Source organism: Prosopis cineraria, unplaced genomic scaffold, assembly GCF_029017545.1.
Source record: "Prosopis cineraria cultivar Desert tree isolate PC_DT_omini unplaced genomic scaffold, ASM2901754v1 PC3, whole genome shotgun sequence".
NCBI lineage: Eukaryota > Viridiplantae > Streptophyta > Magnoliopsida > Fabales > Fabaceae > Prosopis > Prosopis cineraria.
Window position 1 is genome coordinate 35,755,583 of NW_026555334.1, and position 13,716 is coordinate 35,769,298.

Below are 13,716 nucleotides of genomic sequence, written 5' to 3' on the forward strand. Positions count from 1 at the left end.
TTTCATTCTGACAAAACGAAAATCAAATTCTCACACCCCACTCACTTTACTTTCCACGACCAGTATCCGTTACTTTTCAATCAATTGGGTTAGTTGTGGTCGCTGCAGGCTAGTGTACAGGAAACAATCAATATATATATATATATATATATATATATATATATAAATAAAAAATTAATTAAATATTACTTGCGATAATATTAACTGGAAGAATGAAAAAAAATCCTAAAAAAGATCAATTAATTCATATTAAATTTTAAGTGTTAAATTTTAAAAATTTTTAAATTTATCTTTCAATTTTATAATTGTGTTATGATGATTTTATAACTTATGTTTTAAATTTTAATAAGAAATAATTTTTTATTTTTTAATTATGTTAAAATTTAAAAAATAAATTATAAATTCATTACAATACAATTACAAATTTGAGAGATGGATTTAAAATTTTTAAAGTTTGACACTTGAAACCTAACTTAAATTAATTAATCTTTTTAAGACCTCTTTTTCATTCTCTCATATTAATTAAATCTCAAATAAAAGATCGCTGAAGGCTGAAACAAGAAATAATTATTTACAACTAAATTAATTTTTAATATAATTTTAGCATATTATGGCTTAAAGTTAAAAAAAAATACTCCTTCAAAAATTCTACTAGATCCTAAATATATGACATTAGATATGTTATATATATATTTTTTCTAATTATACTATTGCTTTATTATAATTCATTCAAATAATTAATGAAAATGTTTTTGAATGAGTATTATATTTATTCTGGGTATTATTGAAAAGATATAAAAAAATTTAGAAAATTAAAATTTTAACCAACTTATCTAAATATGGAAATTAACAACACCTGCATTTGTGATTTCGAAAGAGTAATTAGCACATTTTAGAAATCAAAAAGTCGTACATATCACTGGACTTTAATTAGTTCATAAGGAAGACTATTTTAAAAAAGTGCATAAACTGTTTTTTCCCCCTTGGCATCCAGTACCATTTCTCGAACATGTTGGTTTTCTCTTCTTATGGCCTACGTAAACTTGCATGGACGGAAAATACTATTTTCCATTTTTTATTTTTATTTTTCAATTTCTGTTACTCAACAACACAAAAGCATTTATCATATTACCTTCTAATGACCAGACTTTCGTTTTTGTGGCCGTCACTTCCACTCTCCAACTATTTTTTCCCTCAAGATCTAATAACTGCATTTCACTGTAAAGAAGATTGAGAAGCTGGATTACAAAATCGATCTGAAATCTTTGTCAAGAAGGGGGGAAAAGAGTGAAACCTATTGTTCGAGACGATTTATACGTGTCCATGAGATTTGTGTTTGAAATTTCTCCGATTTTTACATTTTTCTGCCGCTCACAAATACCCAGAAAAGTCCAAATCGGTATCAGATTGCAGTGCATCAAAAATAAGCCTTGAATCGCCTCCAGCATCGTGCCTCTCTGTAATTTCGTCCTCTTAAAGTTAAGAGGTATTGCGCTCAATCTCCGGCAGCGCCACCAACTTCTCTGTTCTGTATCACGTTTTTGCCGTTTTAAGCTATTCTCCATTTGCTTTACATAAAGTTACCCAAACGGTCCTCCATATGTATGGCCGACGCCAAAGATTCCTTCATGCTCGACGCTAAATCTCCGAAGCCATCACTCCCCCCTTCAACTCCTCAATCTCTGTCTCATTACCAGCATTTTCTCATGGCTCACGAGATCCTTCGAATCTTAGCCTTTCTGCTTTCCGCAGCTTCAATTGCAGTCATGGTCACCAATAGCCAAACTGTTACCATCTTCTCGTTCCAGTTCGAAGCCCATTACTATTACTCCTCTTCTCTGAAGTAAGATTCGAATATCAATTTGAAACCCTATCCACTTTACAGATTCATTTCGAAAAGATAATAATTGTTTCCTCTGTTCTCCCCCCATTGCTGCAGATTCTTCGTAGCTGCAAATGCTATAGTCTGTGGCTTCTCTCTGCTCACACTCATCATAGGTCTCCTTCTGCTGAGACGTCCAGGATCGTTGCAACGCCCTTACTCCTTCTTTTCCCTCATCTTGCACGACATAGTAATTTCTTTAAAATTCTGTTTAACCTTGCCCTTCAATCCGGTTACTGAATAGAACAAGTCTGAAAATAACGGATTATTGATTTGATTAAAATATAATCTATTTGCAGGTTATGACGGTGCTGATTATATCAGCATGTGCGGCGGCAACTGCGGTAGGATACGTGGGTCAGTATGGAGAATCGCATGTGGGATGGCTGGCCATCTGTGACCGAGTGCCAAAGTTCTGCAAAAGAAACATGGTCTCCCTCTTTCTCTCTTATCTGACTTTCTTTGCCTATTTGGGACTTACTATTTTAATGGCTTACAAGCTCATGTCTTCTCCTCCCAAGAGCTAGATTCAGAGCATGGATAGATTATACAGCCTTTCCTAGTTACTTGTGTCCTGCAGAAATTTAGAGTTTTCCCCCTTGTGTCTGTCCCGGTTATATGGTAGCCATGTTAATGCTTGGTGACTATGGATAGGATTCAATAACTGTTGTAAAGAAACAGATATCATCATATATCAACGACTTCAACCTTCATTAATTACATGGCATTAACTTGGCCTTACGTTTTCAGTTTCATGAGATAAGGTTCCCTGTGACTAAAATTGTTCATGGACTCATTAAGATGCCCTCTTTGTTGGGGCCATGGGCATGCGGTTTGGCCAGAAATTACATGTGCTCATTGAAAACTACTTTCTTGTTTTTTTTTTTCTTTTTCTGTTTTGCGGTTATTTACCTGCAATAATTGTTTACAGAGAGCAAGAGATACGGCAATCATGTCGGCAAAATTTGGTAGCAAAACAACTTTTCCAAGAAACTTGATTCAAGCACTGCGTTCAAATTGGTTGTTCCCCTTTTCCAAATTCATGTAACGATAGGAAAACACTTCTTTCCAGGAAAGATAACCGCTAAATTATTAGATCAAGGTCAACAGAATCAGTTTCCTTAACTTAAAAGTTTGATGTGCTCTGAATTTAATAATGCTAGTAGAATTTCATGCATTCATATCACGGAAATAGATATTCTTGAAAACTGTTGCAACTTGATAAGGCTAAATTTTAAATGATTGATTTGTTAGATACATAGATTTTTTATTTGGCCAATAGGTACAAGATTTATATAAAGAAGGAGATTGAATCTAGCTATCAATCGCTATAAACGGGAATCAGATAACTTATTTAGACCTTCTAACTAGTCAGATTCTGATAACCGTCGCATTATTGATCTTGATGGATGGCATGTTTGATAGGAAATCGGACATCAGTAAGGGAAAAAAGTATCATTAGTTATGCATAAGACAAACCGAACCAACTAGGCACCAACCGAACAAGGAGAGCTAAAGAAAGTGACAGACTTTAATGTCCTTAAAATATTCACACGTTATGCTTCTGATTGTTTGTTTAGAAGATAGAATGATGTTTGATGGTGATTGGTGAACACAGCAAAACCTCATGAACATAAAAATCAGTTACCCGCTTGAATCAATTCTTTGGCGCGGTTTTGACCCAACAAATTCTGAAAGAACATTGAAAGTTTTGTGATTGACTTAAGATACGATCCTTGAAGTCATGAAGTACTGATATACTACTCTGAGGCAAGCTTTTTAACGCATAGGAGTTTGACACAACAAATTCTGAAGGAAATTGAAAAGTTTCGTGATTGACTTAAGATATAGTACTTAAAGTCATGAAGTACTGATACACTATCTGAGGCAAGCTTTTTAACGCATAGGAGTTTGACAGTCAAGTAGGCAGTCATTCAGTTCAACTACAAATAGAGAGAACGAAGGCTTCGTAAGTGCATCAGTCGGTTGGGATCTCATCTTCACCATCTTGAAGGTGCTGGATCCATGCTGGATCCATTTCAGGCAGCTGATAATCATCCGGACTTAATGACAATTGGAATTCAGGTAACTCAGGCAATGCTTGGAGACTCCTGCATCATTAAAAATGTCCAGTGTTACGGAAAAATCACTATATTATCTTTTAATGAAATCAAGAGTCTAGGTACATGCTAAGACCCGGGTTAAAAAAATCATAAAGTCTGAAGAACTGTCGGGAACTGATAAAAAGAGAAAGGAAGAGAAGGAAATTTCTGTTACTAAGAGAATCTAAGACTTATGGTCTAAGAAATTCACATGATATTCCAATGCTCCACAATTCATAATTGTAGGACCCGTAGAAATGACCTGGTAGGACACTTGGCACACAGGCCATCGCTTGACCCTTGGAAAATTGATATAGTACTAAAATACATAATTACTTGACACGGCACCATAATTGACAGCTGGACATGAAGACATAACTACCTTTGTCATAACAGTAATAAACGGCTAGTCTGTTAAGAAATCATCCTAAGACATAATTTTTAAGCATTCCTTGATGATCTCTCATTCTTGTGCCTCCTAGTATATGCATGGATAATATGAGGAACCCTATCAGTAGAATACTAATTCAGTTATCCACAAGGTAGGATAGAAGGAAGATTGTTACTTTTCTTGTTCCAAGAGGTGCACATACGTCTGAGACTTGCTTGCTGCAACTTCAGGAATTTTCTTATGCAAACGCTTCATAACACCCCAGAGGGGAGGAGCCCTTGACAAAGGAAAACCAACTAGTTAGGGGGGGGGGGGGAGAAGTGTGACATGACAAAATCAAAAAGACCAAAATCAACCTGGTCACCGGAGTTGCAAGACAAAAGCTTAAGCAGGCCTTCTTGCTCTCAGCTAGAAGCTCGTCTGCAGCAAGAAAGCAAGATACAGCACCAATGTAACTTGTTGGTTCATTGCCCTTGTCAAGGATCAGACCATGGTAGTAGTAGGCTGCAGCCTGGAGTCACAGTAATGTACAGAATGTTCATTAACACACCATCTGCACTACTAATATTTAAAAGCTGTTTTCAGAGGTTAAGATTTTTTTTCTCTCTTTCCTTTTTCATAGATACAAGGGTTTAGTGGTGATTGTATTATAGACCTTGGCTTCCAGGAATTTCCATTTTATGAACTGGATATGCTTCTTCCGATACCCTTGGTTGAAGTCACATCTCAACAAGCAGTGATAGGCCTGCACTTCAAAGTGAGAAAACGAAGTCACATACTGATATACTATGGACTTCTATTCCTTTACTTTAAGACAGAAGGTTCTGAAGCAAAATGAATTACCCTAAAACTAATGAGTTTAATTGAGTTGATTTTCAAGGATTGAAGGGAAGACCTGACTGAAGTAGGTTACTTGTTCACATGCCAGCCTCCTCTTCACAGACAAAGTTGCCTTCTGATCCTCAACAGCAAGACCAAGCTGAATTTCAGTTCCCTGAATTGTCATCAAAATGAGATAGTATTTTTGTGCATCCATTGTTTAATGTTTATTTATCATGTTGTACATGATTAAATATAGTTGGATCTAGCTTGTGGCTTATTTTGCAAGATATTGACCAAAGTCCCTTTTTTAAATAATACCCTTCGTGCATTTCAGCTAAACATAACGAAAAGTTGAAAACCGGGACCGCAACTTCATAATTGAAGTTACAACAAATCCACCCTGCGCTATCCGATACGTGATTTAGAGACAAACATCTTTGCAGCTAAATACAGAGACATAAGCTAAAATGCACCTGTCCTAGTGCTTGGATAGAGATAGCTTCCAACACACCATCCTGCAAGTCATGGGGTAGAGCCATCCTGCATGTAATTAAGAAATGTCTTTATGTTTGTGCTCAAAACCTGTCCAATACTTAAGGTTATATATAGATTAACAACAAACATATGTATTTGGATCCTGTGAAGTAGTTCATGGGGGTAAAATAGAGAGAGAGAGAGAGAGAGAGAGAGAGAGAAACATTCTATGGAATCTACATTTGCAGAGGTAGGGCCCATTATTTTCTTCATATTTCTCCTTCTATATCATCCCATGAAATATTTCAGAGGATCTAAATAATGCACCTACTTGACCTCGTCTGGCATATGAGAGAGAACATTCTTGACACAGAACTCCAGGTAACCTGATGCCTTAAGTAACAAATCAACTGCTTCCCTCTTATTCTCTGGCATAAAAAAGGCACACGATCACTATTAATTACTAACTCAATCGAGCAAATATCTCAGGTCCAGATATACGAGGACGGGGGAAAAACCTGAAGATACAGCCCTTATTCCAGAACTTGAATGGTCCTTGGGGATCATCAAGGAGTCTGCCTCAGACAGTGTTAGCATTGCCATAAGATGAACCGCAGATATCACCTCAAACCAAGCATTCGCTATACAGCTATCCTGTCAATTACACTTTGCCTTGTTAACAGCACTACAGATTATCAATGCTGAAAGAAACTTCAAAAATTGGTTTGCTCAGAGTCATACTTGTCGCCCCTCTGCAAAGTTTTTCCACTTGAACTCGATCAGTCCCTCAAGACTGCTCTCTAACATAACAAGAAATCGCAGTCAGAGCAGGAGAAGGAAAAAGAAAAGGAGAGACGTGTGTGTTAGTTTGTGGAACCTCTCTTAGTAAGCCCAATCAGAACAGCCAAGTATTCATTCAAAGTCCGCCGCAGTTCTGCTATTGCTGAACCACCTGCAAGGCATTCTCAGGATATTTTAGATTTCTATGGGACTATTCATGTCTGAGAAAGTAGTATATATCGAAATTGTTTGAGTTCAGTCAAGCAAGTTCTCTGTTCTCACCAGTATCCTCCGCTACTAAGACTATCTGATTTCGAAGTGAAGACAGTTTATCAGCGAGTTCGCGTGGAATTATCCCTCCAAGAGCCCTTTGAAGATCAGATTGTACTGGAATTCTGATCGATGGAACAAAGACCGCCACTTCAGGGATGCTCAATGAAGATTTCTTCCTTCCACGGGCATATGCAGAGCAAGTACAACCCATAGCTTTTTGGTAAGGAATTTCTTCGAGCTTAACATCCTGCACAAATAAACCATCCACGTTCACCAATCACTACTAAGGTCCTAGAAAGTGATTGTGTGGCGCAACAATGAGTAATTGAGATATGGGCGAATGTGGTGTAGGGCTTAAAATAAGCATAGTTGGCACATTTAAGTTTCACTGTTCTGATTGAACTCTGCTGAAGTGGGTGAGAAACTACTCAGTTCTTCTGACAAGCACTGATTGAAGTTTCTAGCGTGAACTTGCAGGTAAAAGATAAAAAGTTAAACCCTCCTCATGTATGGGACAGAAATCCGATTAAAAGTAGTTGAAGAAGTATCATGAGCTCAGAACTACAAGCCCAAATCAGGGAAGCAGGTAAAAGATAAGAGCCAATGAATCTGAAAGAATAGGAAATTACAGAGAGAATAGACAAAGGTAATAATTATGATGGCTTACGGGTTAGAGGAAGGAGAGAAGCAGAGAAGATTGGAGGATCGGGAATGGAATAGGATGTTAATATGGACAAGGTGTGGCACGGTGGGTGGCATAGTCTGGGAATCCGAGGCGCAGGAATCGACGCATGTCTCACATGGCAATAGCGTAGAGCCCTCAAGTCTCTGCTTCGTTTAAAGGAGCAAGTGACTTCTGTAACCGATAAAAGTTGGGGAAAGGTGAGTTCCCTAACGTAAGGTCAATAGTCAATGATTCAATCAATCCTATGTTTAAAGATTAACAAATATAAAAAAAATTTAGAAAATAATAATGATTAAACTAAACTTAAAACGTCGGTGGCCCCAATAATAATAATAATAATAATAAAACTTAAACTCCTATTCATTGTATTTGAAGTACTGTGGTTCTATGGGATGTTATTTGACAGCGTGGTGCTTGTATCTTGTATTGTTCCATCCTTTATTCTACCTCCCAATTTCCTAACTTTCTATACTTTACTTCAATCATGCCCTGGCTTCTTCCTTCATTTCAAAGTCATTTGACTGCATAAAACATAAGTTACTGTATCTGCCCATGATCTATCCGTGAGCTGGTAGTTAACATGAGATGTTTGAAACATGCAATCTTTTTCATTCTTAGCTTGCACGAAATATGCTTGGGGTCCCTAGGAATGTTTGAGGCGACTTCGAAATCAGTTCCCTCAGTGTCTTTGAAGTTTTGTAGGATGATATGTTTTAGATGGCTGATCCATTATTATCGTTTCTTTCTTTTTGGAAGAAACGTCGTATAATTATAAAATAATTAAGTGTATTTCCCATTAACTTCCTTAATAATGATTTTTATTATGGAATATAAAATGGAAATGATAAAATATAAATCAAACCACGCCTAATTTTAAAATGAAATATGCATTCCTTACTCATTCTGGGCAATGCGTGTGAGATCTTGATTCTAGCAATCTAAGGGTCGAAAATAGCTTTCAATCATGAGTGTTTTTTCTTTTTTCATACTCATCTCAAGCCTTTGATTGAGTTGGCCTATTCACATAAATTAGCCACATCAGCCTCGAAGCCTAGATCATTCACATTCTTTTGTTCCCTGGGATAATATCATTCAATGGTTATCTGAAGCAAGTCATTATCATGAACCAATGCAATTTAAAATAACATGCAAGGTACGAGACTAAATAGTAATTGAACTTTTTTTTTATTAATTACCAAAATGAACTTCCCTTATTTACATGTTCTTTCACAACAACAGCTTGTTTCGGATGTCTTTGAATGATATCTTCTCTTATTAATTTGCCTTGTCATTTTGTAGGAAGTGCTTTGTTTGAAGAAAACTTCTTCTTTTTTTTTTTAAAAAAAAAGAACAAAAACTCATTTATAGTCCTTACTCCTCCGATTTAGTAGAGCTTAGATGAAGATGGAAGTGGCTCTTTAGAATTTGAATATGATGTTTGGCTATTTAAAAAAAAAAAACATGCAACCAAGAATTTATTCTTATCCATCACCATAATATGAAATTTAGAACACAAGAAAGACACATGGTTTGAAATTGGAAATGGGTTGTCTGAAGTTGGCTTTAATGGGCTAAGCCCTTATGACTTGTTGATGTGGCCAATGTTCTTTCTTCAACCAGCTAAAATTTGATGATCAATGATGCAAAAGCCACTCACAAAATTTTTCCTTATATTACAAGACGCATTGCAAATTAGATTTATGATAGGCAAAAAATTTACAACAAGAGTCTACAAAAAAAGAGAGAGATAATTATACAGTTGCAAATGCAATTCATTTACATTGTTGTGCTTTTGCATTTCAAATACTGAATCATGGAGGGTTGGAGATGATCAGAATGATTCAAAGATGAACATGAAGTTGCCCAGTAGATGATGCTTTTTCTTTTTGTTTTTTTGTTTTGGTACAAAGTAGATGGTGTTTCGTTGCTGAGGCAGCTAGTTCCAGGTGCGTTGCCTGGAGTGTACACTATATGTTTTTCATTTTTTGGTTTCCTAGGTAAACGTAGGCCCAAATACTTTTTCAACCCACCAGATGTCTATCTTTTCATGGCTTGGCCCATTGTTGTCTTCAACAAAATTGTATCACTGGAATCAACAAAGACTGGTTAGTTTAATAAGAATTTGGCTCATATCTTTAAATATGAAAGCATGTCTTAGTAAACTCTTAAGACATAACTCATCTAAATTTTATGTATAAAAAAAATTGTGTCACTGGATCTGGAAAACTTTTTTTCGATTTGTTCTGTTTATAAACTAAAAATAATGCTACTTACTATTGATTTAATATTTTTAATTTCAATGAATATAATAATAATAATTAAATTGATATTAATATTGATGTGGAAAGACAGTTTAAATATGCAAAGTAATCGAGAAAAACACCAGATTGAAAATTAACAAATTTGTGGTGAATGGAAATTGAAAAATTACAAGATAAGATGTAGAATGATTATAATCAATTATACGGCAGCGTTTGGGGGAATTGAATTTTTTTTTTGCCTGCAACGTGACAAGTACACAGATGAATGGACCGTATAAATTACATTTTATTTTATTTTACAACAATATAAATTACATTTTAGATTCAAATGATGTAGTGTCTTTCTTCGACATCAATATAGTTTTTTCCGTGTGTGAGAGTATAGGAGATATATATATATGCTAAAAAAAAATATCATTCAAAGATCATGAAAGCAATTTAACATTAAATAAGAATTAAAAATTTTTTAAATATAATTGTAGAATTAAAAAAATTGATTTAAAACTAATTTTAGATAAGAAAAAACTATAATATCCCATATTTTGTTTTTCTTTTTTTTTAAACTTGTTGACTAGATAATAATTTCTTATTAAATATAGTACTTATTAATTAATGAATGGTTATTTATTGAAATATGATTTACATACATCCTCCTTACAATCAAATTTTTTTAAATTAATTAATTTATCAATTAGTAACTGACTTTTGTTAAATGTAAATAGTTACATTACTTGTTAATTAATAAAAGATTATTCGTTGAAACATGATCTACAACTATTCCTTCTCACAATCAAATTTTTTCCTATTTTTGTATTTTTTAATTAATAAATAATTTTTTATTAAATATAAATAAATATTTGTTAACTTCATAAATAATTACTTATCAATTTAAAAAATAAAAATATAGGTATTATAATTTTTTTCATTTAGAATTATTTTTAAATTAATACCTAATTTTATAGTAATATTTCAAAATATTTTCACCATGATATTATCATTAAATACTCTCAGCAGCTTTTCAATGAAATTTCTCCTATATTCTAATTTAAATTTAAAAAAATTAACAACTACTTTTTAGGGGGGAGAAAATTATTTACTCATTCCGTTTAAAAATGTAAGATATTTTTTAAAGAGTTGAATATTTAAAAATATAAGTCTTTTAAAGTATAATCATTATTTTTTTTAAAAGCATCTTTATTAATAATAATTTTATATTTATTATAGAGTGTTTAATATGAATAAATATAAAAAAATAAAATAAATTAAAAAATAAATAATTATTTTATTATAAAATAAAATTTAATTAAAAATATTTTACATGTATGTCATTTCCAAACAATCTACCTGCGCCGGATCCTTGTGGATACAAACCCTAGAGTCGTTGGTAATAAGCTCGGTCTGAAGACAGATTCAACACAGAATCCCACGATTCAATTCATATCAGAGAGGAGTCGCCAAACCAGAATCTGTCAGATGGCCGATCTAATCTTCAAATCCCTGGTTGCCCTCGCGCTCTTGCTATGCTTATCACTTGCTGATGCTAGCTCTGATGTCCCTTTCATTTTGGCTCACAAGAAGGCCACCCTTAACAGGCTCAAGTCTGGAGCTGAACGTGTTTCCGTCACCATCGACATCTACAACCAAGGAACTTCGTATGTTCCCTTTTCTGTCTTGTCCTAATCCTATCTGATTCTCTTCAGATTCTTTCTTATGCATTTTAATTTTCTCAATTCCTCAGATCTCAATTCCCCCCTCCCATGCATGCTTTGATTGATTGTGAAAAATTGAGCTTTTAGGTTGTTCAATTTTGAAAGCATTTGCCTTTTGCTGTTTAGCTGCCAGCAAAACTCGCGCTAAAAAATAAAATAAAATTCGGAAATCATCGGTCAATTGGGGAGAAATGAGCATGTGAGGCTCGCCGTTCAGTTCATTAGCAACCAGGCATCAAGATTCATGATTCTTTTGCTGGCTTGGGTTTATAGCTCGAAGGGCCATCGATCGGGGAAAAATAGTTTGTCTCTTGTCTCAGTTGCAATGTCGAATTGTATTCTGATGGAATAAGCACATGTCCATATATCAAATGAAGTAAATCTGAAATCATGAAACTAACAAGGGCAAGGAGAGATACATGAGAGGCAGGAATGAAGTTAAGGAATGCCTTTATAATCCGTCTGATCTGCAATTTGGTCCTCTTTGCGCCTTGTTATTCTGCTTCCATTAAGTGTGGTGTTATTAGGTAGGTCTAGTCTTGGTGAAGAACTGCTATTAAAGCAAGCTTAGCAACAGGGGCGAGAGGTGACAATTTCAGGATGAGTTTGCACAAGTGAATATTTTGATATATTCATCAAGTATATTGTGGATTGTCGCCTAAAGCTTATTCAATATGTGCTTCAATTTTATGTTGTTTATTTATTTCTCCTTTTCTGTTAAACTTACCCAGTTTTTATTTTATTTTTTGAAAGGACTGCGTATGATGTAAGTCTAACAGATGATAGCTGGCCAAATGAAGCTTTTAATGTAGTCAGTGGTAGTATGTCGAAGACATGGGAAAGGCTTGATGCGTGAGTTTATATTGCTGATTATAGCCTTTGCGAATCTAGAATCTACATAGCCTTCTCCCATTTCTACTCTTTTATCCTTCTGTCTTCTGAAAAACATACAATGCTGCTTTCAGTGGTGGTATTCTGTCTCACACATTTGAATTGGAGGCCACACAAAAGGGAGTCTATTCTGGTGAACCAGCAGTTATTAAGTTCCGCGTACCAACAAAAGCTTCTTTGCAGGTTCTCCATCTGTTGGTAATGTTTCTCTGTTTTCTTTTCTGGTGGACAAACCTTTCTCATTGTGCCAATTGCTTTCCTTTAGGAGGCATATTCAACTCCTATTCTTCCTTTGGATGTTCTAGCTGACAGACCTCCCGAGAAGAAGTTGGATTGGGTATGTTTCTTGTAAACCTGTTAGTTTCATGAACCAATCTCAATTTACATGACAATTCCTTATGCTGACTGAATTATTTTTTGTGCTTTCATGGATTCATCCGTTGGGCACTATTTCTTAGGTTAAGGTACGTACAATTTCTTTTTGCTTTTTGTACTTGCAATCTCCAAACTTATTGTACAAAATATATAATTATGAAGATGTGCTGCTGATGTTGGTAGTGAATGTTGCTTTTTGTGAGTCAAGCATGTCATCATGAGCAAAATGATCTCATTTACCTTTCTGGTGCAAAACTATTTAGACGACACATGGATTGATTAGTTGTGTTTATTGACATGTGATGAAAAGTGGGTTTTTGTCCTCACGTGTGGCTGAAGAAATGCTACAAACTTTTATCTTATTAATGTTTTTATTCTTTTTCCATAACTTGCTTGACGTGTCGTTCTTAAAAATTCATTCTATTGATGTTTAACATGGCCGCAGAAATTGCTTGCCAAGTATGGATCTCTTATCTCAGTGATCACCATTGTGGTTCTGTTCGTGTACCTGGTCGCAACACCATCAAAATCCAGTGCAAAATCAAACAAGAAGAGGCGTTGATCATTGCCAGATTAATACATTTGCAATCAGACATTTTGAAGCTAGAGGATGCTACACTGTCAGTTCTTAGACTTTACCTAGAGCATAAGATGTTGGATTTTTTTCCTTTTGGTTGGTGCGACATGTTAGAATTTTCTGAAGTGACTGATCAATCAGTTGCTGAGAGAACAAATTAATTTATCTGCATCGTCTGAACCGGTGTTTTCAGCTTTCAGTGTGGATGATATCGATCTTTTTCTGGCCGAGTAGAACTACTGATCATCCCATGGCTTCGCTTTTTTGTTTGATGATCTTTTGGTTCCTTGCCACTTCTTTACGAAGTATTGAGGTGTTTGGTGAGTTTGAAGAGGAAGGTGAGGAGAAGGAGATCGCGAGGAGTTGTATGGTCGGTTGGTTGGGGGTGAAAGTATTTCACGGATTCAAAGTTTATTACTTTGATGCATTTTTCATTTTATCCAAATCTGAGTGGAAAGTTTACTCTGAAGTTGTAAAGGACAAATTTTATTAGC

The 13,716-nt window shown here is 34.9% G+C and overlaps 3 protein-coding genes across 10 annotated transcripts; 2 read left to right on the forward strand and 1 right to left on the reverse strand.

The window, feature by feature from the left end:
• Nucleotides 1-1,149: 1,149 nt before the first annotated feature.
• LOC129306201 (CASP-like protein 1F2) lies at nt 1,150-2,623 on the forward strand. The gene is made up of 3 exons (XM_054946659.1): nt 1,150-1,843; nt 1,940-2,072; nt 2,182-2,623. The coding sequence occupies exons 1-3, from the start codon at nt 1,605-1,607 to the stop codon at nt 2,407-2,409; spliced, it is 600 nt and encodes a 199-aa protein (XP_054802634.1). The 5' UTR covers nt 1,150-1,604; the 3' UTR covers nt 2,410-2,623.
• A 912-nt stretch (nt 2,624-3,535) lies between these two features.
• Nucleotides 3,536-7,850, reverse strand: LOC129306200 (uncharacterized). Of its 7 annotated transcripts, none has more exons than XM_054946654.1 (12): nt 7,392-7,843; nt 6,734-6,971; nt 6,549-6,623; nt 6,413-6,471; nt 6,190-6,325; nt 6,003-6,099; nt 5,671-5,737; nt 5,271-5,369; nt 5,031-5,120; nt 4,732-4,886; nt 4,551-4,652; nt 3,536-3,993 (listed from the first exon to the last, which is right to left on the reverse strand). In XM_054946654.1, exons 2-12 carry the CDS (start codon nt 6,933-6,935, stop codon nt 3,861-3,863), a joined length of 1,215 nt encoding a protein of 404 aa, XP_054802629.1. In that variant the 5' UTR covers nt 6,936-6,971; nt 7,392-7,843; the 3' UTR covers nt 3,536-3,860. The 7 variants fall into 7 exon arrangements, with proteins under 7 accessions (XP_054802629.1, XP_054802627.1, XP_054802632.1 ...); XM_054946652.1 differs by having other exon boundaries at nt 6,734-7,015; XM_054946657.1 differs by having other exon boundaries at nt 7,101-7,843.
• A 3,162-nt stretch (nt 7,851-11,012) lies between these two features.
• On the forward strand, nt 11,013-13,446 carry LOC129306369 (uncharacterized). Of its 2 annotated transcripts, XM_054946925.1 has the most exons (6): nt 11,013-11,322; nt 12,133-12,231; nt 12,345-12,453; nt 12,536-12,607; nt 12,729-12,734; nt 13,091-13,446. In XM_054946925.1, exons 1-6 carry the CDS (start codon nt 11,144-11,146, stop codon nt 13,205-13,207), a joined length of 582 nt encoding a protein of 193 aa, XP_054802900.1. In that variant the 5' UTR covers nt 11,013-11,143; the 3' UTR covers nt 13,208-13,446. The 2 variants fall into 2 exon arrangements, with proteins under 2 accessions (XP_054802900.1, XP_054802901.1); XM_054946926.1 differs by lacking the exon at nt 12,729-12,734.
• The last annotated feature ends 270 nt before the right edge of the window (nt 13,447-13,716 follow it).

Bases quoted from the DNA above. Each gene is read 5' to 3' on its own strand.
- LOC129306201 (XM_054946659.1), top strand. From the start codon at position 1,605: ATGGCCGACGCCAAAGATTCCTTCATGCTCGACGCTAAATCTCCGAAG. The intron at 1,844-1,939 runs GTAAGATTCGAA...CCATTGCTGCAG, and splicing joins TATTACTCCTCTTCTCTGAA to ATTCTTCGTAGCTGCAAATG. The intron at 2,073-2,181 runs GTAATTTCTTTA...ATCTATTTGCAG, and splicing joins CCCTCATCTTGCACGACATA to GTTATGACGGTGCTGATTAT.
- LOC129306200 (XM_054946654.1), bottom strand. From the start codon at position 6,935: ATGGGTTGTACTTGCTCTGCATATGCCCGTGGAAGGAAGAAATCTTCA. The intron at 6,472-6,548 runs GTTCCACAAACT...TTGTTATGTTAG, and splicing joins GATTGGGCTTACTAAGAGAG to AGAGCAGTCTTGAGGGACTG. The intron at 6,100-6,189 runs GTTTTTCCCCCG...TTTTTATGCCAG, and splicing joins AATAAGGGCTGTATCTTCAG to AGAATAAGAGGGAAGCAGTT.
- LOC129306369 (XM_054946925.1), top strand. From the start codon at position 11,144: ATGGCCGATCTAATCTTCAAATCCCTGGTTGCCCTCGCGCTCTTGCTA. The intron at 12,232-12,344 runs GTGAGTTTATAT...TGCTGCTTTCAG, and splicing joins ACATGGGAAAGGCTTGATGC to TGGTGGTATTCTGTCTCACA. The intron at 12,454-12,535 runs GTTCTCCATCTG...GCTTTCCTTTAG, and splicing joins CAACAAAAGCTTCTTTGCAG to GAGGCATATTCAACTCCTAT.